General features: G+C 36.2%; 1 protein-coding gene across 1 annotated transcript; it reads right to left on the bottom strand.

Annotated features, from left to right (window-relative positions):
* Window positions 1–1,531: 1,531 nt before the first annotated feature.
* Window positions 1,532–16,282, bottom strand: LOC128549100 (rootletin-like). Its single transcript, XM_053525342.1, has 8 exons — window positions 16,122–16,282; window positions 15,263–15,434; window positions 9,419–9,559; window positions 8,951–9,090; window positions 8,316–8,445; window positions 4,551–4,751; window positions 4,066–4,235; window positions 1,532–1,656 (listed from the first exon to the last, which is right to left on the bottom strand). Exons 2-8 carry the CDS (start codon window positions 15,389–15,391, stop codon window positions 1,578–1,580), a joined length of 990 nt encoding a protein of 329 aa, XP_053381317.1. The 5' UTR covers window positions 15,392–15,434; window positions 16,122–16,282; the 3' UTR covers window positions 1,532–1,577.
* Window positions 16,283–25,971: the final 9,689 nt, after the last annotated feature.

The raw sequence follows: 25,971 nt of genomic DNA, 5'->3' as shown, positions 1-25,971 counted from the left end.
AGTATCCAGTTACTGTTCAGTATCCAGTTACTGCTCCGTATCCAGTTACTGTTCAGTATCCAGTTACTGTTCAGTATCCAGTTACTGTTCAGTTTACAATTACTGCTCCGTATCCAGTTACTGTTCAGTATCCAGTTACTGTTCAGTATCCATACTGCTCCGTATCAGTTACTCAGTTCTTACGTCAGTTTCAGTACTGCTCCGTATCCAGTTACTGTTCAGTATCCAGTTACTGTTCAGTTTCCAATTACTGCTCCGTATCCAGTTACTGTTCAGTATCCAGTTACTGTTCAGTATCCAATTACTGCTCCGTATCCAGTTACTGTTCAGTATCCAGTTACTGTTCAGTTTCCAATTACTGCTCAGTATCCAGTTACTGCTCCGTATCCAGTTACTGTTCAGTTTCCAATTACTGCTCCGTATCCAGTTACTGTTCAGTATCCAATTATTGCTCAGTATCCAGTTACTGTTCAGTATCCAATTATTGCTCAGTATCCAGTTACTGTTTAGTATCCAGTTAAATACTGTTCAGTATTCAGTTAAATACTGCTCAGTATCCAGTTATTGCCTATCATCTGATTCACAGTTAAACAGAAATTAAAACAAAATGTCCAACACTTGATTACAGTAACTGTTTGTCATGTGAATTTTGAAATTAGGATGTGATAGAACAACAGTTACCAAAACTTACAATTAACAGATGACAGGCCTCTGAGTCACAGCTATGAATATTTATATAATTTAAAATATAGTAATTGGCAGCCACCGACTTCCATGACCTAAATATTAAATAATCAGTCGTCCGAATCATGATCGGCTAAAACTGACTACAACATAGGTATCACAAAATACATTGACTGACAGTAGTTGGGATTAAAGAAAGCGGATACTGATTCAGCATCATTAGGATTTGATCCAGTAATTAAATAAACTATTAGAAATTCATGTGGCTTATGGCAAGCAACAATGGTTTCAACGTCAGTAATCAGTAATTTGCTACAGAAATTAAAAAAATATGCCAGGCAAAATTCGTACACTATCAGTATATCAGTGTTTAAATAGAGTTATAATAATCAGCTCCCCGATTCATTGCATCAAATACTTGTACAAGCATCCCTATCTAGTCCTTAAACACGATTGTTGGAAAATTAGCATAGCAAGCCAGACTTACAGTGTATTCATAAAATGTAGACATAATGCATGTTTGATTCTTGTTATGACATCTGTAGAATCCGGGATTAATTGGTGCCCAAGCCGGGCAGTGCGAGGGAGCCAACTTTTCTGGAAGTACTCTACAGATGTCATTACACGAAACAGACATGTTTTAAAACTATTATTGCAGTAAACTTATAACAATGTAATAAAAGTATTAATATATTTAGTCTGTTGAGGTTGTATGTAAGTGGTAGCCTGGTGCCCGACTTGTTATAGACTGACACTCTACTAGGAAACAGAGAGGAGAGCAAACACGCATATCGGTCCATACAATTGGAAGCATATACCATAAAACATTTGCAAAGAAAATAATAAGTTGTTTTTTTAGTTTCTATCAAAATACTTTTTTTTTCTAACACATTTTAGACTGCATCAGATACATACAGCATACTTGACCAAACCTGATACCTAGCAAAATGCTTCTTTTCAATTTCATCAACACTGTTAAAACAAGCAGCGATATAATTTCATATAAACGACTTAAATTAAACATAAATATATCCTTTCAAGGCATTTCCATTTATTACAAACTTAAGTAGTGAAAATTAAGCTAAAATCAAAACGGAAATAGTTTAAACATGAAGAAATTAGAAAAAACATTTAAATTCCCCATGATTATGACAGTTCTTTGGTAATGGACATTTGAGCCGTGCCATGAGAAAACCAACATAGTGGCTTTGCGACCAGCATCCGCGCAGTCTGGTCAGGATCCATGCTGTTCGCTTTCAAAGCCTATTGCAATCAGAGAAACTGTTAGCGAACAGCATGGATCCTGACCAGACTGCGCGGATGCGCAGGCTGGTCTGGATCCATGCTGGTCGCAAAGCCACTATGCTGGTTTTCCCATGGCAGGGGTGTAAAATTCCACTCGCCCGCTCGCATTGGCGAGTTAAAGTCTGGATAGGACGAGTGGATCTCGCTGTATACTCGACCGATCGGGCGAGTGGTTTTTACGTCGTTGCTTTAATGAAATTCAGAAATTACATCTTGAAAAACGTCAACAAACTTTGAGATAGTTCAGTTGCTACTTTGATTGACTGGAATTTACCCGCGAATCGTAAAGATATCAAAACGTCATGCCGGTAATTTTCCATTCCGAGAGCACGTACAACCTATCGTAATATCAAATTTACATCTCCGTTACTTTTGTTTATCGACAAGTACACAAAAAACGCGCGTAGTGCATTCGTTTTTTAACATTATCGCTTCAGTTTTTCAACACCGCTTGAGAAGTAATACAATTTGAATTCTATTAAGATTTCAATAAAATATCGACGGAAATGTAAGCAAATTTGTATGAAAACGGTCGAATTTTCATATAATCATTTGTTAAGTTTCAAACAGCGCGATCTTAATTACTGATTTCTTTCTAAGAGAAAATAAATGATACATACAATGGGCATAAAATTCAGACTTTTGACCAGAAAGAACAAAAAACAGAATTAAAAAATCTTAAATAATGAAAAAGAGACAGTAATTTAAATACATTGAGTAAAACGATTTTTGAGTAAAACGATTTTTTTGGTAAAAAGGTTTCTGTTAGTGCGGCGGAATAGGGTACGTGACCTCGTGGACGTAAATAGAAAAAAAAAATGATGTTGTTGCGCTTTTTAATAAGTTTTAAATGAATCTTTGTACATGTATTTTTTTTTTATAAAATATTCTTCTCAAACGATAATGTAAATTTCTTGAGGGCAAATAGGTCACATGGCACGAAAACTGTAATATGACGTAATGCCATGACAATCTCGTGCAACAATACCGCTTTGATCTCCACTTCAGATGTCATGATACAGACACACCTCTTTTAGCTCTTTGAGAGGATGTTAATTGATGGTGAAAACAGGCCAATTACTTAGTTTATCAACAGAATAATTACCGATGATCTTCAACTTTTTTTTTTCGCCATCAAGACGGGTAGGTGGATGATGATTATGGTGTCCATATTTTTAAGACACTTTTCAAAATAATTATTTTTCGGGAAGTAAGTCTTGAGAAAATGAAAATAACTGATGTTTAATACTTTCCTGACACTTTGGGAAACTACGGTAGGGGTTAGACTGTGATTATTTTTACTATCGATGCAGTTATTATATGGAGAGCAACTTGACGGTGGAGGTGACAAAATTAGTGAAAGAAAAATGTCTGGGGTGAAAAGGAAATTTAAGAGTAACAAAAATGAATAATCAAAAAGGAAACGTAGTGTACGAGCTATGTGTTTGTTAGAAATTTGCTTGTTGTACATAATACTCCTTCCATAAAACGTGACAGTATTTAAAATGTCAATTATTAGGGCGAGTGACTGTCCACTAAGGGCGAGTAGATTTTACTAGCTACTAGTCCTGCAGGGCGAGTGGTGTGAAAAAGAATTTTACACCCCTGCATGGCGCGGCTCATTTATTTAGTCAAAACAAATCCATCACCAATTAACCCTGGACATACAGCTGTATAAGATTTAGACTCAAGACATTAAAACGCTAAATGTTCTTTTTGCTCGTAATTTTCAAATTAGTATGGACTGTATAAGAAATTTGGAAGAATGTGAATTTCAAACTAAGAAATAGCTCAGCAAATTCTCTGAGTTACAAGTTCACTATAAACAAAGTTACGGCAAATTGAATACTTTGAATTATAAAGTTTTAAGTCTTAAGTTTCAGCCTTTAAACTTAGAAAAACAGGCCCAAATTCTAACAACAGAGGCCAAATAAATTCTAAAAAATAAACCACAAATATTACTGATCTTGCTCTTCAACAAGGAGTTGTACCTGGTATTGAAGAGCCTAAGGGGAAAATAGGAAAACTTGGGTAAGGTAAAATTCTGCTGTTGTAATCTGAAAACAGTTTTATTACCTTTGTGCATGTTGCTGCTCTGCCTCGGCCAGTTGGGCCTGCAGGTTTTGAACCTTGGTTGCTAGGTCAGCGTTGTCTTCTTCAACCTTGCAGAGACTGCGGTCCAGGCTGGTACGTTCCATAACAGTTTTGCTGGCAAGCTCCTCTGACCTCAACTTTTCACGTTCAACCTATACGAACAAAAAATAAATGTGAAAAAATTGTATATTCGGTACAGGAGCTATCCCATAAAACAAGTGTCATAATTTGATAATGAAAGAAAAGTATACAAATGAAACTTGTACCTCAATAAAATATTATCATGCCATAACTTTAATAGCAGGCAACCACTAGTCTGTGAAGGTTTTATCAAATTCTACCTGATAAATAAAGAAGCAGGCGACATGTAAGATTTTCAGGTTAAATAGACGTACTAGCAAAACCTATATGCTATCATATATTTAGGGTTCAAAAATCTATCTATCAAATTAAGTTATAAAACATACCTTGTCAAGAGTTTTTTGCAGAGCGGACTTATCTTTCTCGAGCCTGATTTGATCTCGTTCAGTCTCGCGCTTCTCGGTTTCGAGGGTAGCGAGGGCACGCTGGAGGGCCTGAACTCGTTCCTGGAGGCTGGACCTCTCTGCCTGTAATTTTTCAATCTTCATCGTCAAATCCTGCTCAGCTTCTTGTCTCTGTAGAAGCACCTGGAAAACACAATATCTTCACCATGTAGTCAAATATCATAGTAATAAGAAGTGTGAAACTGAATCTACCATTAGTACTGTATAAGTGAATACATTCGCGGGTTAAAATAGTTTGCCAATTGCTGATTCTAGACATTTCACAAATGGAAATATTCACGAATCACCAAAAACGCAAGTGCCAAAGCTAAATTTGGTTATCTTTACTTGACTATAATGACGTGTCTTGGTGAATGTGGCACATTCATACTGGCTGATATTTTTCCTGAATTTCTTGAATTTACGAACATTTCCACATCGTAAGCTATTCCACTTATACGGTAATCTATACTTCTTTGTCTCTTTGTCTTCTTTATATTTGGACTTTTGAATAACCTCCAGTAAATCCAACAGCTGATTATGTTGTATTAAATGAATTACAACAAAGTTACATTTATGAAGGTACATTACATAACTTGGGATAACAATACATGGCAAATAACATGCACAGTTTATTTTGAGGAACCAATGGAGTTTTTTTTTTTTTTTTTTTTTTTTTTTTGAGTGTTTCAAGTCAAACTGATACAATTTTAGGTCATATGGCAACTTTTTAGTGGTGGAGGAAGACCCAAGGTGCCTCTCCAGGTATTGTTTCAGCACGAGTAGGCACCCGTGTATAACCACTGACCTTGTATGAGTTAGATGGACGGCTACCTACTAGGCCACATTTAAACAAGAGGACCATGATGGTCCTGAATCGCTCACCTCTTCCCACATGATCCAGTTTTGAGTATGATGTCGTTTTTTCTATTATTTGACATAGTGACCTAGTTTTTGAGCTCATGTGACCCAGTTTTGAACTTGACCTAGATATTATCAAGATAAAAATTCTGACCAATTTTCATGAAGATCCATTGAAAAATATGGTCTCTAGAGAGGTCACAAGGTTTTTCTATTATTTGACCTATTGACCTAGTTTTTTAAGGCACGTGACCCAGTTTCAAACCAGACCTAGATATCATCAAGGTGAACATTTTGACCAATTTTCATGAAGATCCATTCAAGGGTATGGCCTCTAGAGAGGTCACAAGGTTTTTCTATTTCAAGACCTACTGGCCTAGTTTTTGATCGCAGTTGACCCAGTTTCAAACTTGAACTAGATATCATCAAAATAAACACTCAGACCAACTTTCATACAGATCCCATGAAAAATATGGCCTCTAGAGAAGTCACAACGTTTTTTCATTATTTGACCTACTGACCTACTTTTTGATGGCACGTGACCCACTTTCGAACTTGACCTAGATATCATCAAGATGAACATTCTGACCAATTTTTATGGAGATCCATTCACGAGTATGGCCTCTAGAGAGGTCACAAGGTTTTTCTATTTTTAGACCTACTGACCTAGTTTTTGACCGCACATGACCCTGTTTCGAACTTGACCTAGATATCATCAAGATGAACATTCAGACCAACTTTCATGAAGATTCATTGAAAAATATGGCCTTTAGAGAGGTCACAAGGTTTTTCTATTATCTGACCTACTGACCTAGTTTTTGATGGCACGTGACCCACTTTCAAACTTGACCTAGATATCATCAAGATGAACATTCAGACCAACTTTCATACAGATCCCATGGAAAATATGGCCTCTAGAGAGGTCACAAGGTTTTTCTATTATTTGACCTACTGACCTAGTTTTTGAAGGCACGTGACCCACTTTCAAACTTGGCTTAGATATCATCAAGGTGAACATTCTGACCAATTTTCATGAAGATTTCATGAAATATATTACCTCTAGAGAGGTCACAAGGTTTTTCTATATTTAGACGTACTGACCTAGTTTTTGACCGCACGTGACCCAGTTTCGAACTTGACCTAGATATCATCAAGATGAACATTCAGACCAACTTTCATACAGATCCCATGAAAAATATGGCCTTTAGAGAGGTCACAAGGTTTTTCTATTATTTGACCTACTGACCTAGTTTTTGACGGCACGTGACCCAGTTTCGTACTTGACCTAGATATCATCAAGGTGAACGTTCTGACCAATTTTCATGAAGACCTTGTGAAATATATGGCCTCTAGAAATTCACAAGGTTTTTCTATTTTTAGACCTACTGACCTAGTTTTTGACCGCACGTGACCCAGTTTCGAACTTGACTTAGATATCATCAAGATGAACATTCAGACCAACTTTCATACAGATCCCATGAAAAATATGGCCTTTAGAGAGGTCACAAGGTTTTTCTATTATTTGACCTACTGACCTAGTTTTTGATGGCACGTGACCCAGTTTCGAACTTGACCTAGATATCATCAAGATGAACATTCAGACCAACTTTCATACAGATCCCATGAAAAATATGGCCTTTAGAGAGGTCACAAGGTTTTTCTATTATTTGACCTACTGACCTAGTTTTTGAAGGCACGTGACCCAGTTTCAAACTTGACCTAGATATCATCAAGGTGAACGTTCTGACCAATTTTCATGAAGATCTTGTGAAATATATGGCCTCTAGAGAGGTCACAAGGTTTTTCTATTTTTAGACCTACTGACCTAGTTTTTGATGGCACGTGACCCAGTTTCAAACTTGACCTAGATATCATCAAGGTGAACATTCTGACCAATTTTCATGAAGATCTTTGAAATATATGGCCTCTAGAGAGATCACAAGGTTTTTCTATTTTTAGACCTACTGACCTAGTTTTTGATGGCACGTGACCCAGTTTCGAACTTGACCTAGATATCATCAAGATCAACATTCTGACCAACTTTCGTAAAGATCCCATGAAAAATGTGACCTCTAGAGTGGTCACAAGCAAAAGTTTACGGACGCACGGACGCACGACGGACACCGCGCGATCACAAAAGCTCACCTTGTCACTTTGTGACAGGTGAGCTAAAAAGTCTTTGTTTGCTATCTCCCGACCCTACTTTTTAAAGTTGGGTAAGTAGGTAGTCCATTTTTTTTTTTTTTGTGGGGGGATTATACTTTTACCAGTAGATATATGATCGTTTCTTACAAAAATAAGACAAATTTGTTATATTTGTATATGTTGTATAAAAGGGTGACATTAAATAATACAATTTAAACTTTCTTATTATTTTGCTTACTTGAAATATATGCGGCACTTGTCATATCGCAACTTTAAAAAAAAATTGACCAGCATTGTCCAATAAAAACTTTTGGGGCGCAGCATTTTAAGTGGGTAGGTAGGGAGACAGCAAACAAACATATTTTTAATTTTGGCCCTATGAAAAAATTCTGCACTAAAACTGAGATTCTGAACCCGCAGTAGTGAGGGGTAAGTGTTTCAAGACAGGAACAGCAGCCTTCTGAATTAGTTTAGAAGATAATGAAACCTTGGGATGTCTTCACCTTTAGCCTGCTGATGGTAAGTGATTCTGCCTTTGCAACCAGCGCAGACCAGGTTCGCTATTCAGTCAGTAAATTTTCAGTGAACATCCCTTCAAATAATAAAAGATACTGCCCAAATGGACCAGTTCATTTTAAAGATTTAGCAGGCTAAGGATTAATGTATCAATGTATCGATATATAATAAAGAAAGTCAACTTACACTATGACCCTGTCTGATCTGTCCGTCAAGCTCGGATCTGTTTACTTCAGCCTCACTTAGCTCACTCTGCATGCTCTGGACTCGTTCCAGGAGACTGTGGTTCTGTTTCTTTGCCTCATTCAAAGCTTGTCTGAAAATCATTATGCAAAATTTGGAATTACTTACTGGATACGGAATATATCTGGTCTGACAGCACATGGCATTTTTTGATCAGTAGAAAAGCAAGTAACTTGTAGAAAGGGAGATAATTTAACAAAATATATTAGAAAGATTAGCTGAAGGTGTAACAACGTATTCTTCAAAGTTTAGTAACATTTTCTCTCTTTCTCAAAAATACAATCTTATGATATCCAGGTAGAAACCTGTTTGCACTATTGTGAAGAGCAAATTACATTCAACACTGAACTTTATGCACTGGAAGTCCCACAAGGGACTTAACTCAAAATACCTGAAATTCGGCAATAGAACTGAACAGAACAGAACCATTTTAAGATTTGTACACAATACGTTGTCTACAACACAATACTGTCATATTCTTCACAAATTTATGTAAATGCCATATGACCACCTAATGAATTTGACTTAACAGGTTTTACTTTAAATGTTAAGAAAATGTTATTCTACTCAGTAAATACCTGGTAGTATCAAGACGTTCCTGCAATATTCTACGATCATGCTCACTACTAGTTAGCGCCCTCTGGAGGTGAGTGAGGCGTTCCTCAAGTTCCGCAATAGTGGCCTGGTTGTCGGACAATGAAGAGTTCAAATGATGAACCTGTAATGATGGAATAACATCTAAATAAATATAAATCTGAAATACAGATATATATTTACCATAATGATTACATGTATAACATTTAAATCTTGCGAACCATTTCTTTGAAACCATTTGATTTTTTTTTTTAAATATGTTTAACTTATAAGGTGCATGTATTCTGTGCCTGTAATCCAATTTTACAACTAAGTAATAACTGCAAAGCTATGTCATACCTTACATACTATTTTACAATTAATTTTCAGTTTCAAAATTGTCTTCAGTGACTTGTATAAGTTTCTACTGCGTCTTTATAACTAAAGGCTCTGATTTTGACATTAACTGTCACCTTTTCTTTCTGTTGGTTTTCCTCTTCCTCGGTCCTGGTGAGGGCGGAGCTCAGTCTGTCAATAGTCAGCTGTAGGGACTGTGCCTTGCCTTCCAGATCCTGGATATTCTTGGTCAGGGATTCCACACGGTTTTGTAGAACCTGAAATCATACAGGGAAGAAAAAAAATTAATTCTTCATATGTTAGCTTCTTCTTGTTCTTTGCTGTTCTGCTGAAGAAATTTCAGTTTCAAAGTACAATAAAATTTGAGAATTTGAAATTAAACAGACTTTAATTCTTAAAACTAAAGGTACAATCTAAGACACAACAAAATTATACATTTAATAGTGATACGAATGCATCCTGTTTTTTAAAGTAATAAAAATGTATTTGTGAGGTCCTTTTCAGTTCAGCTTTCTAATTCTATGGGGACAAGTGTGTTATCACCATTTCCTTCAATTTTCATAGGATTCTTGTTTTTACATAATTTTAAATCTATTTCCATTACCAGAATCTTACCATTTCTTTATGCTCCAACATTTGAACCCTACTTTCCCTATCATGTATTGAGGTTCTATTCTGTTGTGTTACATTATCAACTGATTTATTTGTTCTAGTGTTAATCTCTTGATCTCTTTTTCTTCTCTCCTTCATTTCATCCGCAACAAGCACCATTTGAAATGATCATTTTTTACATGCTTAAACATAACATCCAACTGACCATATTCTAGGTCAGACTTTGCTCTAGGTCTTTCAAAAGAACTTTTAACAGATTCTTTTTGAGGCATTTTGTATATTCCATCTTTTTCAGACACATGTGCATGAGATTTATCAGCACCATTCGTAAAGTGTTAAGAGTAGTCTCCCTTTTGTTCATTCTGACTGGCCACTGTATACACATGATACTCTCTATTTCTTATTTGATCCAAATCAAAATCCATTTTATCAAAGCTCAAATTATAATTATGAGATTTTTCATCTCTAGCACCTAGTTTTATATCTCTAGCAAATCTCTGACCATTGTTGTGCCCATTTGTTCCATGTAAACTCATGTAGGGCTCAAATCCATTAGTTTCTAGATCTTTTTCTTTTGAAGGAAAGTTAGTAAGGTCAGGGCCTAGATAACTACCATCTAAATCTGTACGGTAGTTAATAGCTTTGTTAGTTTCTGCAAAATTCATACCATCTCTCACACATAAAATGGAATCCAATCTTTGGCTGTCGTTTACTTTGTGACTGCGGCGAAATTCCTGAAAAGCAGACTCCTGTGAATTCACAGAGTTGCATCGACTCACTCGCCGGCTTCGTCCACTTTGATCAGAATTTCTACTGGTTCTTGTGTCACCACTTCTTCCATTTTTTGAAACAGCCGTATGACAGTCTACTCTATTTCCATGGTGTGTCTCATTGGATTTTCCACTGCGCCCCTTTCTTTCATTTCTACTATTTCCATTTCTACTAATCGCATAGCCACCATTTCCATTTTTGAACACTCCGTGGTGATTTCCATGACTTTTGTTACCATTACGAAGATTATTCATTGAATCAAGAGATCTTTGATGACGGTTGTCTGACTTTGTTATGCCATTTACACTACTTCTTTTATGTGAACTATCCACCAGAGTGTGTAACTGGTTGATGCTGATTTCATCTATATTATCAATATCACTTAAACCTTTTAAATCACTTTTCCCATTAAATTCTTGTAAGTAATCAATATTGAAGCACCCATATTCTGGACTCGAAACGGGCATAGAATGTGGAAAAGGAAAGTTTGTATTTCCATTTTTCAATGCACTTTCCTCATCAATTTCATTTTCTTGTCTAACTCTTTTATCAATATCCCTAACTCTATATTGCGAGTCTGTCTGATCATGACCAGACTTTATTACACGGCCATTTTGATTTTCCTCAATTTCTGACTTTAAATGTATATCACAGTTGGAAAAAGAATGACCATTTCCCACCCGATCATATGTTTCACCAGATATTTTATACTTTAAAGCTTCTCTTACAAAGCAAACACCTAATCGACAATGTTCATGATCGGAATCTAAAGCCTTTCTATTGCCATCACAAACAATTTCAGGCAAACATGTACCAAATTTGCATTTCTCATGTACAACTCGTTTCCCACTAAAATCACAATATCCAGTATTTTCAAAATCATTTTTGTTTGGTTCAGTTACAACATATGACCACCCATGACTTTTATCCCTCCTTGCAACAAATTCTTTAGCAGCATCCACATTGTTATTATGAATCGTATTTTCATTTGATAAAGTTTTAGTTTCCTTTAACCTATCATGTTTCTCAGAATCCGATATACCGTTACTATATCTATCAAAAGAGTTTTGTCTGCTTGGTCTATTCAGTTTCTGATTATTTACCCCACTGTTATTCCCATTTGTTTCTGAACCCCTAAAATCACCATAAGTATTCCCATCCCTTCTCTCTTTCTTAGTACCATTAGTATTTACTATGGATGTATTACTATTAGATTTAACAAACCCATTATTTAACCCATCTGTTTGTTTTCTGCTACTAATGTATCTATCTGATCCATTAAAACCATTATTTGAATGTCTTCTGGATGACACCCCGACATAATCTCGACCACCATTTTGATACATTCTATCTGATTTTTGTTGAACATCTACAGACATAAGCAATGACTCCCCTGATCCAGGAGGACTATTTACATTCACATTATTGCCGTAACTTGTGTCAACTGCAAGCGGCTCCATCTTAGCCTTAATATTTTTTGCATCCAATCTGTTAATAATTTATCATTCTTTCTTGAAATTTCCCTTATTAGAGTCTCAATTTTACTTGCATCAGTCCAAGAAAATCTTATTCCACAAAATATATTCCAAAAAATTAAACCATAATCACAAGAAAATTTATCTAAAAATGCAGTAATATTCCGTAACAGGTTTCTTCACCAGCAAGAACATTCACTGTTTTATTACAGTGTAACCTTAACAGTGAAACAAAAGTTAGATAAATGACACAAAGAGACAGAATGAACCTGAAGAAAAACAATTAACTACCTCATTTTTTATTCACCCAATTACATACATCCAGCATCAACCAATTCACACCCTTTATAATGGTAAAAAATTCAATTATGTCCAATTTATCGCACTATTCGCGATCGACAACCATTTTACATATGACAGTTCTAAGACAATGACCAACGTCTTATGCTGTCATCTCTGTACTGTAAAAACCCAACATAAGGTACAAAAGTAGTCCGGCAGATATAATCTCTAAGACGTCGTTAATTATGCATGACAGCCATATTGCTCCGTAATATTACAATCTCAATGATTTGCTCTTTTCATCTTTTATATTCAGTTTCACTGCTACATTCATTAATATCTTATCATGTAAATACTGGGCTTTCACCAAGATGTATGCAAAGGAAATGATCTTTTTCATAATTTTCACTTTTTGGAAATGGTGGCAGATTTGCATATCTTATACACTCGATATAAAAAAAATTGAATGTTTTTTATTCAGGCTAAACAGCATTTTACACAAGTAAGAAAATTTTGAGGATATTTGCAAAGACTGTATCAATATCTGAGCCGCGCCATGAGAAAACCAACATAGACTAGTGGCTTTGTGACCAGCATGAATCCAGACCAGCCTGCGCATCCGCGCAGTCTGGTCAGGATCCATACTGTTCACTAACAGTTTCTCTAATTGCAATAGGCTTTGAAAGCGAACAGCATGGATCCTGACTGGATCGATGCTGGTCGCAAACCCACTATGTTGGTTTTCTCATGGCATGGCTCAATTTCAATTTACAACATAAACTTAAATTCTTATTCATCTTAAGAAAATGTACTTTATAAATTTACATCTTATTTAAATATTCATAATCCCCTCATTAAATATGCACAAGTTACTGTATGCAATCAATGCAACACTATTAGATAAATATAATCAACAGATTTTTATAAATTAAACCAAGACAGAGAAAAATTTCTTATAGAGGAAGTCATCAAATATTCAATCAATGTATAATCAAGTCAATCAAAGTCTCACATCCCTATTTTAACTCTCCTAAAATTTGATAATTTAAACATTTCTTCTGCACACTGTATCATACTATGATATTATAAAAAAAACTTATACTAATGACATTTGCATAAATCCAGTCTGTAATGACTCTTTTCTTTAGACGTAGACAGCAGCTACCAAACTTTGAACATCTTCAATCATTCAATTTCAAATATGATGAGAATTTCCATAAACAAGAGCTGTCAGTGGACAGCGTGCTCGACTATTCTCAGTGCTTGACAGAATAATATAAGCTATGAGTAAAACTAACATTACAATAAACATATTCTAAGTCGAAAAGGGGCCATAATTCAGTCAAAATGCATGATAGAGTTGCCTCCTCCTTTTTACACACTTGGGTCATGATGATAAACAAGTATGCAAAATATCAAAGCAATATCTCAATGGACTTTGAAAATATTTGGGGTGGTACGCAAACTTTAACATTACAATAAGCATATTCTTAGTCGAAAAGGGGCCATAATTCAGTCAAAATGATTGATAGAGTTGTCTCCTCCTTTTTACAGACTGGAGTCATGATGGTAAACAAGTATGCAAAATATCAAAGCAATATCTCAATGGACTTTGAAAATATTTGGGGTGGTATGCAAACTTTAACATTTGTGTGATGCTGACGCTCACACTCATGCTCACGCCGACGCCAGGGCGAGTAAGATAGCTTTCCTATTCTTCGAATAGACGAGTTAATAAAAATGCTGAAAGGTAGCTGGAGAAATTGTCTTTGAATTTTTTTTTCAAAATCCCAATTCATTTTCTGAAAATTCGATCATGGAAAAGAAGTCTTATGGCTAAGTTTGTTCCAAGAACCAACAAGAGCTGTCACTAATGGTGACAAATGCCCCCCGCAGCACCTTGACCTTTGACCTGGTGACCTTGACCTTTGACCTGGTGACCCCGAAGTCAGTAGGGGTGGTGTACTCAATAAGTACTATCAGCATGTGAAGTTTGAAGGTCCTGGGTGAAGTGGTTCGCGAGTAAAGTGCCTTCATGCAAAAAGGTAATGTTGGCCCCTGTGACCGTGACCTTTGACTTGGTGATCCTAAAGTCAGTAGGGGTGGTGAACTCAATAAGTACTATCAGCACGTGAAGTTTGAAGATCCTGGGTGAAGTGGTTCGCGAGTAAAGTGCCTTCGTGCAAAAAGTTAACGTTGGCCCCTGTGACCTTGACCTTTGACCTGGTAATCCCAAAGTTAGTAGGGGTGGTGTACCCATTAAGTGCTATCAGCTTGTGAAGTTTAAAGGTCCTGGGTGAAGTGGTTTGCGGGTAAAGCGCCTTCATGCAAAAAGTTAACGTTGGCCCCTGTGACCTTGACCTTTGACCTGGTGACTTCAAAGTCAGTAGGGGTGGTATACTTAATAAGTACTATCAGCAAGTGAAGTTTGAAGGTCCTGGGTGCAGTGGTTCACGAGTAAAGTGCCTTCATGCAAAAAGATAACGTTGGCCCCTGTGACCTTGACCTTTGACCTGGTGACCCCAAAGTCAGTAGGGTGGTGTACTCAATAAGTACTATCAGCAGGTGAAGTTTGAAGATCCTGGGTGCAGTGGTTTGCGAGTAAAGTGCCTTCATGTAAAAAGTTAACGTTGTGACGAACGAACGAACAAACCAACGAACTAACGAACGAACAAACGAACGGACAATTGAAAACTAATATGCCTCCCTTCGGGGGCATGAAAACTTACTACCATGCTGGATTTTTTTTTTTTACCAAATACATTATACAGGCTAGCAAAACATTCTACACAGCCTTGTTTACTCCAAACGACTACGTACCTGGTTTTCAGTGTCCTTGTCATTCAGTGCCAGCTTCATTCTCTGTAATTCACCCTCAGCAGATCTGCGGGCCAGTTCTAGGCGTGTTGTCAGCCTCCTCCAGAGCATTACGTAGATTCTTCTTCTCATCTTCAAGACGGCCCTCCTGTTGTCTCATCTTGGCAATCCTCTCCTACACAATGTATAAATACATATAGACATGACTACTGGTTTGTTTTGGGTTTAGCCCTATTTACCATCAGTATTTCAGTGTTCCTGGATTCTGTACCAGTACTTACCTATTCTCCTTAAGTAACTCCCAACTTTTCCACATTAATTAAGAGTTGGAGGACTAATTATTTCAGACACGCTGTCTTCTAAACAATTTTCATGAAGAACATACGCTTCACAAGGGGATCAACTCACAACCCCATGATCTTTAGATTCACCCTATTTAACTAAGCATACAGGACTCAGTAACTGACTGATAACTGACTGATAATACTGAATGACTGACTATTTGAAACTATTAATTCATAGGTGGTTTCAACATTCTCCTATATGCCACTGGCCAATTCACTTAACATAAAAGAACTGATTAACTACAGAGTGACTGAATAAGAGATTAAATGACTGATTATTATTTAATTGACTGATTACTGGCTGACTGAGTTTATTGACAGATTTATGATTAATGGACTGATTTATTTATTGATGAATCTGCAGGCTGAATCATTTAACCTGACTTACTTGATCAAATGATGTAAATTTACCAACTTTTAGTGGAAATGATGCTTAAAGCTTGTTCTGCCTAAAATGTTGTAGCAGTAAAAACATGTATGATATATATCAATGAGTATAAAGGAAAAGGCACTGTTACCTGTGTCTGTCTTTGTTAAGACTCCTTGGCAGCAACAGTACGCTCCAAGCCACTGATCTTGTCAGCCATAGCTTTCCTTTTGCGCTCATTGCGTCGGATTGTCTCCTCCTGGAGCATGAGGGCGGTTTGGGCACTGGCAAGACGGCCATCAATGCCGCGTTTGTCTATAAATTCAAAAGACATTGATGTTTTAGACAACTGAAACAGCAACATATAGTTAACTAGTTGTCCTTTTTTTAAATATTTCTTACTTACAGTCTGCCAATAACCATTTGGCTAACTAATTAATTGATAGGACACATTTAGTGCCTTTTTCACCCCTTCAGTGTGATAAAGAATTCAACGCAAGAGAAAGCTAATGGATATATGGGACTAGTTCTCAGGCAAAACTGTAATATAACTTAGTTAGCTGGCTGGTAGGAGGGTAGGAGTGTGTTTGAGGTTAGGGACGTCTGGGGGGAGCGGGGTAGGCGATTTTTCGTAATGAAAAAAAATCATCATTTGAAGGAATTTAAACATATATGTTGTATAATAAATAATAATCAATTTTGTCCATTCATTATTTTATTTATTTAGTATCACTGCTATGGCTTCAAAACTGTCCCTCTGCAAAAACTGATCACTTTAAACAAGAACTGTCACAGGAGACAGCGCTCTCGACTATTTCGATGCTGGATAGTGAAACTGGGCACATCTGAGGAAACTAGAGCTGTCACTGGAGTCCAATTGTGGATGAAGATATTGCACAATAGCCTGAGTCTATGTCAAAAATATCAACTTAAAGTAATAAGAGAGGTAAAGATAAAATTATCAAAACACTATATAAGTATATCCTAAGCAAAAAAGGGGCATAATGCATTAAATATTGGTGCCAGAGTTATGCACCTTGTGTCATATGGTGTGGGAGATGATGTTAAACCAAATCCATTCAGTAATAACAGAGACAGAGTGAAAGTGCATCAAAACTTTAACCTAAAATTCTAAGTAAAAAGGGGAAATAATTCATGAAAAATTGGTCCCAGCGTTATTCACCATGTGTCATATGATAAGGGTAATAATGTTTAACAACTGTTTAAGTTTGAATCAGATCCATTCAGTAATAACAGAGATAGAGTGAAAGTGCATAAAACTTTAACTTGAAAATCTATGTGATAAAGGGGGATAATTGATGAAATATTGGTGCCAGAGTTATGGCCCTTATGTCAGATGATGTGGATGATTATTCCTCATCATCATCCACATCATCTGACATAAGGGCCATAACTCTGGCACCAATATTTCATCAATTATCCCCCTTTATCACATAGGAGTATTTCAAGTTTGAATCAAATCCATCAAGTAATTACAGAGATAAGTTGAAAAAAGAGAAAGTGCACCAAATTTTTAACCAAGGTGGGGACGCGAGAAAACGTCAACGCCGGGGCGAGTAGGATAGCTCTCCTTATACTTCGTATAGTCGAGCTAAAAAAGAAGTTTCACAATACTTGTTTAAGAAACACTTTTCAAGATCTAAATTTTTTCAATTCAAAATTTCTTATGTCTCCCTTGCATGATATTTGCAACAAACCATTTCTTTCAATTTAAATCTTTCTTAAAATCTTTCTTTTTTGCTTTTAAACTGCAATTCATTATAAAAATACCTACAGATCAGCAAATTCCACTTTTAAAACAATTTTCTACTGGCACCTTGACAAAGTTTTCTTTTTCACTTTTATTTATCTCCTATTTATATTGTTCAAATTCATAACATATTTCGTCAATAGATTTTCCCCCCTTTTAAATACTTCAAATTATTTAAAGTATTTTCAGGTACGTCTTATCATTAATTTTATGAACATATTTTCGATCTTTCAAGCATGCCAGCTACTGCGTACTATAATAAAAGCACTCAAAAACGCTCTAATATTCCATCACACGCAGTCAAAATCTTAACTTTTGTACTCAAACACAGAAACCCCTTTTAGAACATTTTTCAAGTGTGCTTGAATTTCAACAAGATAAGGCCAGCATTTTTTTATTTTCTGGTTTACGGGAGATTTTTCAAAAAGTTTGGGTCGGGGTGGGGGGGATGGGGGTCAAATCAAAATAAAAATCCAAATTTTGAGCAGTCGACCAAATAAATAAAAATAAAACATCCAAAATTTAAAAGGATACAATTTTTTCTTTATTTTTTTTGTACACCACAGAAAACAAAAGCTTGCAAGCTTAAATTGCATACACACTTACAAATGAACTATTCTGAAATGGTTTATATATCATCATCTCAGGATACTGTTGTTTTCTTTATGTGCAGCTTGTATAAATAATGCCATTTCCAAAGTCACCAAGGATATGTATTATTTGTGTTTTTGTATATATCTATTTTGTAGTATTCTAGCATAAAACTGCTGTTATTGTCACTTTTCGGGGGTGTTTTAACAGGAGAGAAAACGTGTGTTAACAAGGAGATTCTCACGTGCTGTTATAACACCGTTTTATATATGTGCATTCCGTGGCAAAGACTAAACGCCATTCGGCCCCAAAAGTTGAAATGGATAATTCAAAACGAAATGATGCCAACGTAAAAAAACAACTCAAACAATTTCCCGCGCACTTTGTGGAAATTTAATGACGTTGAGTGACATTGTATTCATTTATCAGTTTGTACGCGTTTTATGCTAGAATAGCGTTAGCGCATGTTAATTTCGTTTATAACATCTTCAGAATCCCTCGGGAATCGTTGGTACCCTCGCCCTAACAAGCTCGGGCACCAACCAATCCCTCGGGATTCTGCAGATGTTATAACACGAAAAATGCATTATCCCTACAAAAATAGACTTGTGGAAACATTTTTCATAATAAACAAGAGATCACAGAGTGATCTTGGCGCCCACCAATGTGCCATTTTTGAGTGTTCCAAATTTCAAGACTTACTGACTAGCTCAAGGTCAAATTTCATTTCCGTACACAACACTGTGCATGTGGTCCAAATTCGAAAGCTGTAGCTTGAGAAATGTGAAAGTAGGTCACTAGATCAATCTTAAGGTCAAAGTTTAATTTGGTACACAAAACTATGCAAGTGGTCCAAATTTGAAGGCTTAGCTTGAGAAATGTGTAAGTAGGTCACTAGGTCAAAATCAAGGGTCAAATTTCACTTCAGAACACAAATCTATGCATGTGGTCCAAATCTGAAGCCTGTACCTTCAAAAATGTGAAAGTAGGTCACTAGGTCAATGTTAAGGTCAAAGTTTGTTTCGGTACACAATCCTATGCATGTGGTCTAAATTTGAAGCCTGTAGCTACAGAAATGTGAAAGTAGGTCACTAGGTCAATCTTAAGGTCAAAGTTCATTTCGGTACACAAAACTATGCATGTGGTCCAAATTTGAAGGCTGTAGCTTGAGAAATGTGAAAGTAGGTCACTAGGTCAAAATCAAGGTCAACTTTTCTTTCAGAATACAGAACTATGCATGTGGTCCAAATTTGAAGCTTGTACCTTCAAAAATGTGAAAGTAGGTCACTAGGTCAATGTAAAGATCAAAGTTTGTTTCGGTACATAAAACCACGCATGTGGTCCAAATTTGAAGGCTGTAGCTTGAGAAATGAGAAAGTAGGTCACTGGGTCAAAATCAAGGTCAAATTTCATTTCGGAACACAAAACTATGCATGTGGTCCAAATTTGAAGACTGTACCTTCAAAAATGTGAAAGTAGGTCACTAGGTCAAAATCAATGTCAAATTTCATTTTGAAACACGGAACTATACATATGGTCCAAATCTGATACCTGTACCTTCAAAAATGTGAAAGTAGGTCACTAGGTCAAAATCAAGGTCAAAGTTTTTTCAAGTGCACAAAACTATGCATATGGTCCAAATCTGAAGGCTGTAGCTACAGAAATGTGAAAGTAGGTCACTAGGTCAAAATCAAGGTCAACTCATGTCAAGGTTCATCTTGCCACTCAAAAATATACATGTCCAAATTTGAATGTTGTAGTTATTGACAAGAAGATTTTAAAAGCTTTTCCCTATATAAGTCTATATGAACCATGTGACCCCCGGGGCGGGGCCATATTTGACCCTAGGGGGATAATTTGAACAAACTTGGTAGAAAACCACTAGATGATGCTACATTACAAGTATCAAAGCCCTAGGCTTTGTGGTTTGGACAAGAAGATTTTCAAAGTTTTTCCCTATATAAGTCTATGTAAACCATATGACCCCCAGGGTGGGGCCATATTTGACCCTAGGGGTATAATTTGAACAATCTTAGTTGAAGACCACTAGATGATGCCACATACAAAATATCAAAGCCCTAGGCCCTGTAGTTTTGGACAAGAGGTTTTTCAAAGTTTTTCCCTATATAAGTCTATATAAACCATGTGACCCCCAGGGCGGGGCCATATTTGACCCCAGAGAAGTAAATTGAATCATCTTGGTAGAGGACCACTAGATAATGCCTCATACCAAATATCAAAGCCCTAGGCTCTGTAGTTTTGGACAAGAAGGTTTTCAAAAAATTTCCCTATATAAATCTATGTAAATTATAGAAATAAACAAAGGGCCATAACTCACTCATAAATTGTTGAACCAGTCTGATTTTCAGGGGGACACAACTAGGGTACCAATTCATCATTCTGACAAAGTTTGGTCAAAATCCCCCAAGTAGTTTCTGAGGAGATGCGATAACGAGAAATTGTTAACGGACGGACGGACGGAATGACGGACGGACGGACCACGGACGCAGAGTGATTTTAATAGCCGACCATCTGATGATGGTGGGCTAAAAATACAGATACCACAGTTGACATATCATAAGAACATTGCATAATGTTTATTATATTGATCAGGTCGGATATCCGAGCACTTCACCGATTATGTTGAGTAGCATCAAGAGCGAGGTGAAAGTAGACGCCATTTTGTAAAGAGAATGCATTGTGTGTACCATGGTTGTTCATTGTTTTTATTAATTTAAAGTGATTGAATGGAAAAATAAAAATATGCCAAAAATTTATAATATTACGAATGTACCTATAATCATTTGAGAGTGAGAAACCTATCCTTCTTTTAGTTTCCTGACGTGATATTGAACAAATGATCGCCGATTTAAATGGAGTCGTGCATGCGGCAGACAAAATCCTGACGGCTCTGAATGGATACCAACTGCAAAGTATATTTACATTTGCAGTCAGCACTTCCGTAGATTTTATTATTAATTTATTTAATTCATGCCGTAATAGTCGCGAGAAATTCGATCCCCTTTCAGTTTAAGGACCAGAAAATAAACTGGGTAAATGGGTCTCTCCATTCCAGTCGTTCTGTAGATGGCCTCCAATAATAAAACCTCAATTAATATTTTTTCATAAACCTTTTTCTCTTAACGTGGCTCGCTACTTTCCTCACGAATTTTGGCACCATCTCAGATTGTGATGATTTCTGGCATAACTGAACGATAATGCATCCCCTTTCAAATGGTGATCTTTTTAAATAAATGTCTGATATAGTTTTGATGTCGAAGCGCCCTCTAGCGGCAACAATAAATTTGCATCTTTTTAGCACTGAACGCTCATAATTTTGACAATTTTTATCAGATTTCACCGGTAAAACGTTCATTTCACTCTATAGACATTCTGTTTTATCACTGAATTTATTTGTCAATGAATTTTAATAAATTGAAACCGACCACAAAAACCTATTCTGACGTCCGAAAATTTTGCCTCGTCCGTTAGATAAAATAGCGATAAAAGCATGTTTTTAAACGGTGAATGTTTTTCATATTTCCACATTTTGTTCAACATTTATAACAAAATGATTAATGGAAAAAAAATATAGGGGTCATCGCGTAAGATTTTTCGCTACATTTGTTTCAAATTAAATTTGTCATTAGATTTAAACCCGGTGTTACATCATCAGACCAGTTTTTTTTAAATATTGCAGTCAGCGCATAAATGTTTCGGCCAACTTATTTTTGAAGTCAAACGAAATACAAAAAAAATACACTTAAGTTTTTTCTTAAGGTTTTAATCAATTAATAAATTAATTATTATAAATCTTGTATGTATACCAATGCAAAGGGTGGAACGTTCCTCCCTTTCTGCAAAACTTAAGAAATCTTGTAATTTCTGCTAACATAATAAGCAGTGAAAGGGAGGAATATTCCTGCCTTACACGGTTTGTAACAAATAAAGTCTATAGTTTACTAACTGAAAGGGTGGAACGTTCCTCCCTTTCTTGCCAACGTTAAGGCCTTTCAACAACACAAATATTGTGTATAATATATTACATTGAATGTAAAGGGTGGAACGTTCCTCCCTTCTGCAAAATTTGAGAATTCATGTCGTTTCTGTTTACATTAAAAGGGAGGAATATTGTCTACCTGTAATGAAAAGGGTGGAACGTTCCTCCCTTTCTTAAAAGTCATGCCTACGTATCTAATTTAGAGGGAGGAATATTTCGCCCTTTCAACAGCACAATTTTTCTTAAAATGTATACCAATGAAAAAGGGTGGAACGTTCCTCCCTTCTGCAAAACTTAAGAAATCTTGTAAATTCTGTGTACATAATAAACACTAAAAGGGGGAATATTCTTTTTTCAACAATACATGTTTTGTAACAAATGAAGTCTATAATTTACTAATGAAAAGGTTGGAACGTTCCACCCTTCTGCATAACTTTAAGAATTCTTGTAAATTCTGTTAACCTAATTAACACTCAAAGGGAGCAATATTCCTCCGTTTCAACAATACATGTTTTGTGGCAAATAAAGTCTATAGTTTACTTATGGAAAGGGTGGGACGTTCCTCCCTTCTGCAAAACTTTAAGAATTCTTGTAAATTCTGTTAACCTAATTAACACTCAAATCCATAATTGTTCGGTCAGTCTACTAAATAGAAGACAGACTATAATATCAATTATTACTACACAAGTTTGAGTTGGAATGGTCTGACAAACTTTTGGAATGGTCTGAAATATATTTACAATGTTTCAAATGACTTTTCGTTCTGCCTAACAAAAGTACAAACATGATATTGTTGAAAAAGATATTGCATTTCTTATTGATAACGGTATGATCTGAAGTTCAAAACTTATATTTTATTCTTAAACAAGAATTTATAACATAATTACCAACAACATCCGCCTAGGAGCATTTTTCTAAAACATATTTTACACCATTACAACATCTTCCAAGTAATAGGACAACATACTAACAATGTATATAAATCATAACTATACATCATATAATTCATGAAGACAAAATGAAGTTTGAAAATGTCTGTATTTTAAAGATTTAATGTGATTTTATTTTTACATTGGTAACGAAAAATACAAAATAAAGATATAATGAAATAGTTTATCATATAAAAGGGAGGTAATTAATAAACAAAAGGAATCCATGTCACCCATATGTCACTAAAATACTTGGTTTTATATTACTCACCAGGAAGTTAATTCTACTGTTGGTCAAGTCAAGAGCTGCACTACATATCAACCCAATTTAGTAGTAATAGTAGACATAGTAATGCTGCATTTACCTATATATACCAATTAGTTATAACTGGTACCTGGGTTTCCATTTAGTAAGTCCACACTTATTGATAGCTTTTAATATCTATCAATACCAACTAGAAGATGCTTTTGTAGAAAAGCACGTCTCCCCCAATGCATAGTTATATATAGGCAGGAAGTCAATAGGGGACAGGAGCAAATGTCAAAGCGACACTGATGGTTTTTAGCAATCATCTACTTGGCATGTCCGATCATTCCGCAAAGTTTCAACTTTCTGAGCTTAGCGGTTCTCAAGAAACTGTTTTCCATGTTCAGGTCAAGTGGTTCTCAAGTTATTGATTGAAAAGAGTTTTCTATGTTCAGCCCACCTGTGAATTTTGATGGTGTGACCCATAAAAATAGGGTTCATCTACCTATCACCCTATGAAATTTTAACGTTCTAGGTCAAGTGGTTCTCAAGTTACTGACTGGAAATGTTTTTCCATGTTCAGACCTCTGTGACCTTGACCTTTAATAGAGTGATCCCAAAATTAATAGAGGTCATCTACTCCACATGTCCAATCATTCTATGAAGTTTCAACTTTCTGGGTCAGGTGGTTCTCAAGTTATTGATCAGAAATGGTTTTCCATGTTCAGGCCCCTGTGACCTTGACCTTTACTAGTGGCCCCAAAATCAATAGGGGTCATCTACTCTACATGTCCAATCATCCTATGAAGCTTCTACATTCTGGGTGAAGTGTTTCTCAAAGTATTGATCGGAAACGGTTTTTAAGCCTCTGTGACCTTGACCTTTGATGGAGTGACCCTTGAAACAACAGGGGTCATCTACTCTGCATGTACAATCGTCCTATGAAGTTTCAACAATCTGGGTCAGGTGGTTCTCAAGTTATTGATCGGAAATTGTTTCCCACGTTCAAGCCCCTGTAACCTTGACCTTTATTAGTGACTCCACTATCAATAGGGGTTATCTACTCTGAATGACCAATCATCCTATTAAGTTTCAGCATTCTGGGTCAAGTGGTTCCTAAGTTTCTGATCGGAAATGGTTTTCCATGTTCAGGCCCCTGTGACCTTGACCTTTGATCCCAAAACAATAGGGGTCGTCTACTCCATAAGCCCTGTCACCCTATAAAGTTTGAAGGTTCTAGGTCAAATGGTTCTCCAGTTACTGATCGGAAATGATATGTGACGAACGCAAGTATGGATGGATGGACTGGGCAAAAACAATATCTCTCCCCCAGAAGACATAATTATCTTACTCATATTTAAACTAGATCTGCTTTCGAGAAAAGTGCATGTCTCTCACAACTGCCTAATCTTCATAGTAATGTATCTGAGTCCATGCACCAATACATGTATCATTGACATCTGAGTACAGTGATTATCAGTAATTCAAAGGCAATAATTCTGAAGTATCTGAGCCAATTTGATTAGTAATCTAATATGGCTGAGGACATATTGGTAAACACTTTTTGTTAAAGTTTGGTGAAGATCAGATGAGAAATGTTCGACTTAGAGTGCGAAGAAGTGTGTACAGAGCGGTTTTCGGTAATTCAAGGGCCATAATTCTAAGTGCCCGGGCCGATTTGGCTAGTTATTCAATTTGATTGAGGACTTACTGGCAAACACATTTTGTTAAAGTTTGGTGTAGATCGGTTGAGAAATGTTTGATTTAGAGTGCGGTTAAGTGTGTACAGATCGATTTTCGGTAATTCAAGTGACATAATTCTGAAGTGCCAAAGGCTCGTTATCGAACTTGACTGAGGACTTACTGGTTAAAACATTTTGGTAAAGTTTGGTGAAGATCGGATAAGAACTGTTCAACTTAGAGCTCGGACAAGAGTAAAAAGGCCAAGTTTTGGTAATTCAAGGGCCATAGTTTTGAAGTGCCTTGGACGACTTGGCTGAGGACTTACTGGTAAACACATTTTGTTTAAATTTGGTGATGGTTCAACTTAGAGCGTGGATAAGATTTGTGATAGACAGTCAGACACACTGACACACAGACAACAGTAAATCAATATATGTCCCACACCACTATATGGTGGGAGACATAATTAGTGGGAAAACTGATATAAAACACATGTATTGTACTTTAACATATAAAAGGGAGGTAATTTTATGTTCAATCAAAATAATGTTGACTTGGGTGCCTATGAACTCGGCCTTGACACAATGTCTTATAATGGTGAATATACTCCAATGTATAAAAATGCTGCTGCCCAGACAAAAAATGCCAAAATGTTCTCGAAAGGTGATCTTGACCTTGAGTCTGGGTCTTGCACACGATACATCAACTTCAGGTAGTTCTGCATGTATAATAACTGTAAGTACTGGCTTAATGTTATTTATCTAGATAATATAGGATAAA

This window comes from Mercenaria mercenaria, chromosome 15 (genome assembly GCF_021730395.1).
Source record: "Mercenaria mercenaria strain notata chromosome 15, MADL_Memer_1, whole genome shotgun sequence".
Taxonomy (NCBI): domain Eukaryota; kingdom Metazoa; phylum Mollusca; class Bivalvia; order Venerida; family Veneridae; genus Mercenaria; species Mercenaria mercenaria.
Note: the sequence above shows the minus strand (reverse complement) of the source record. Positions and strands in the feature narration are given on the sequence as shown.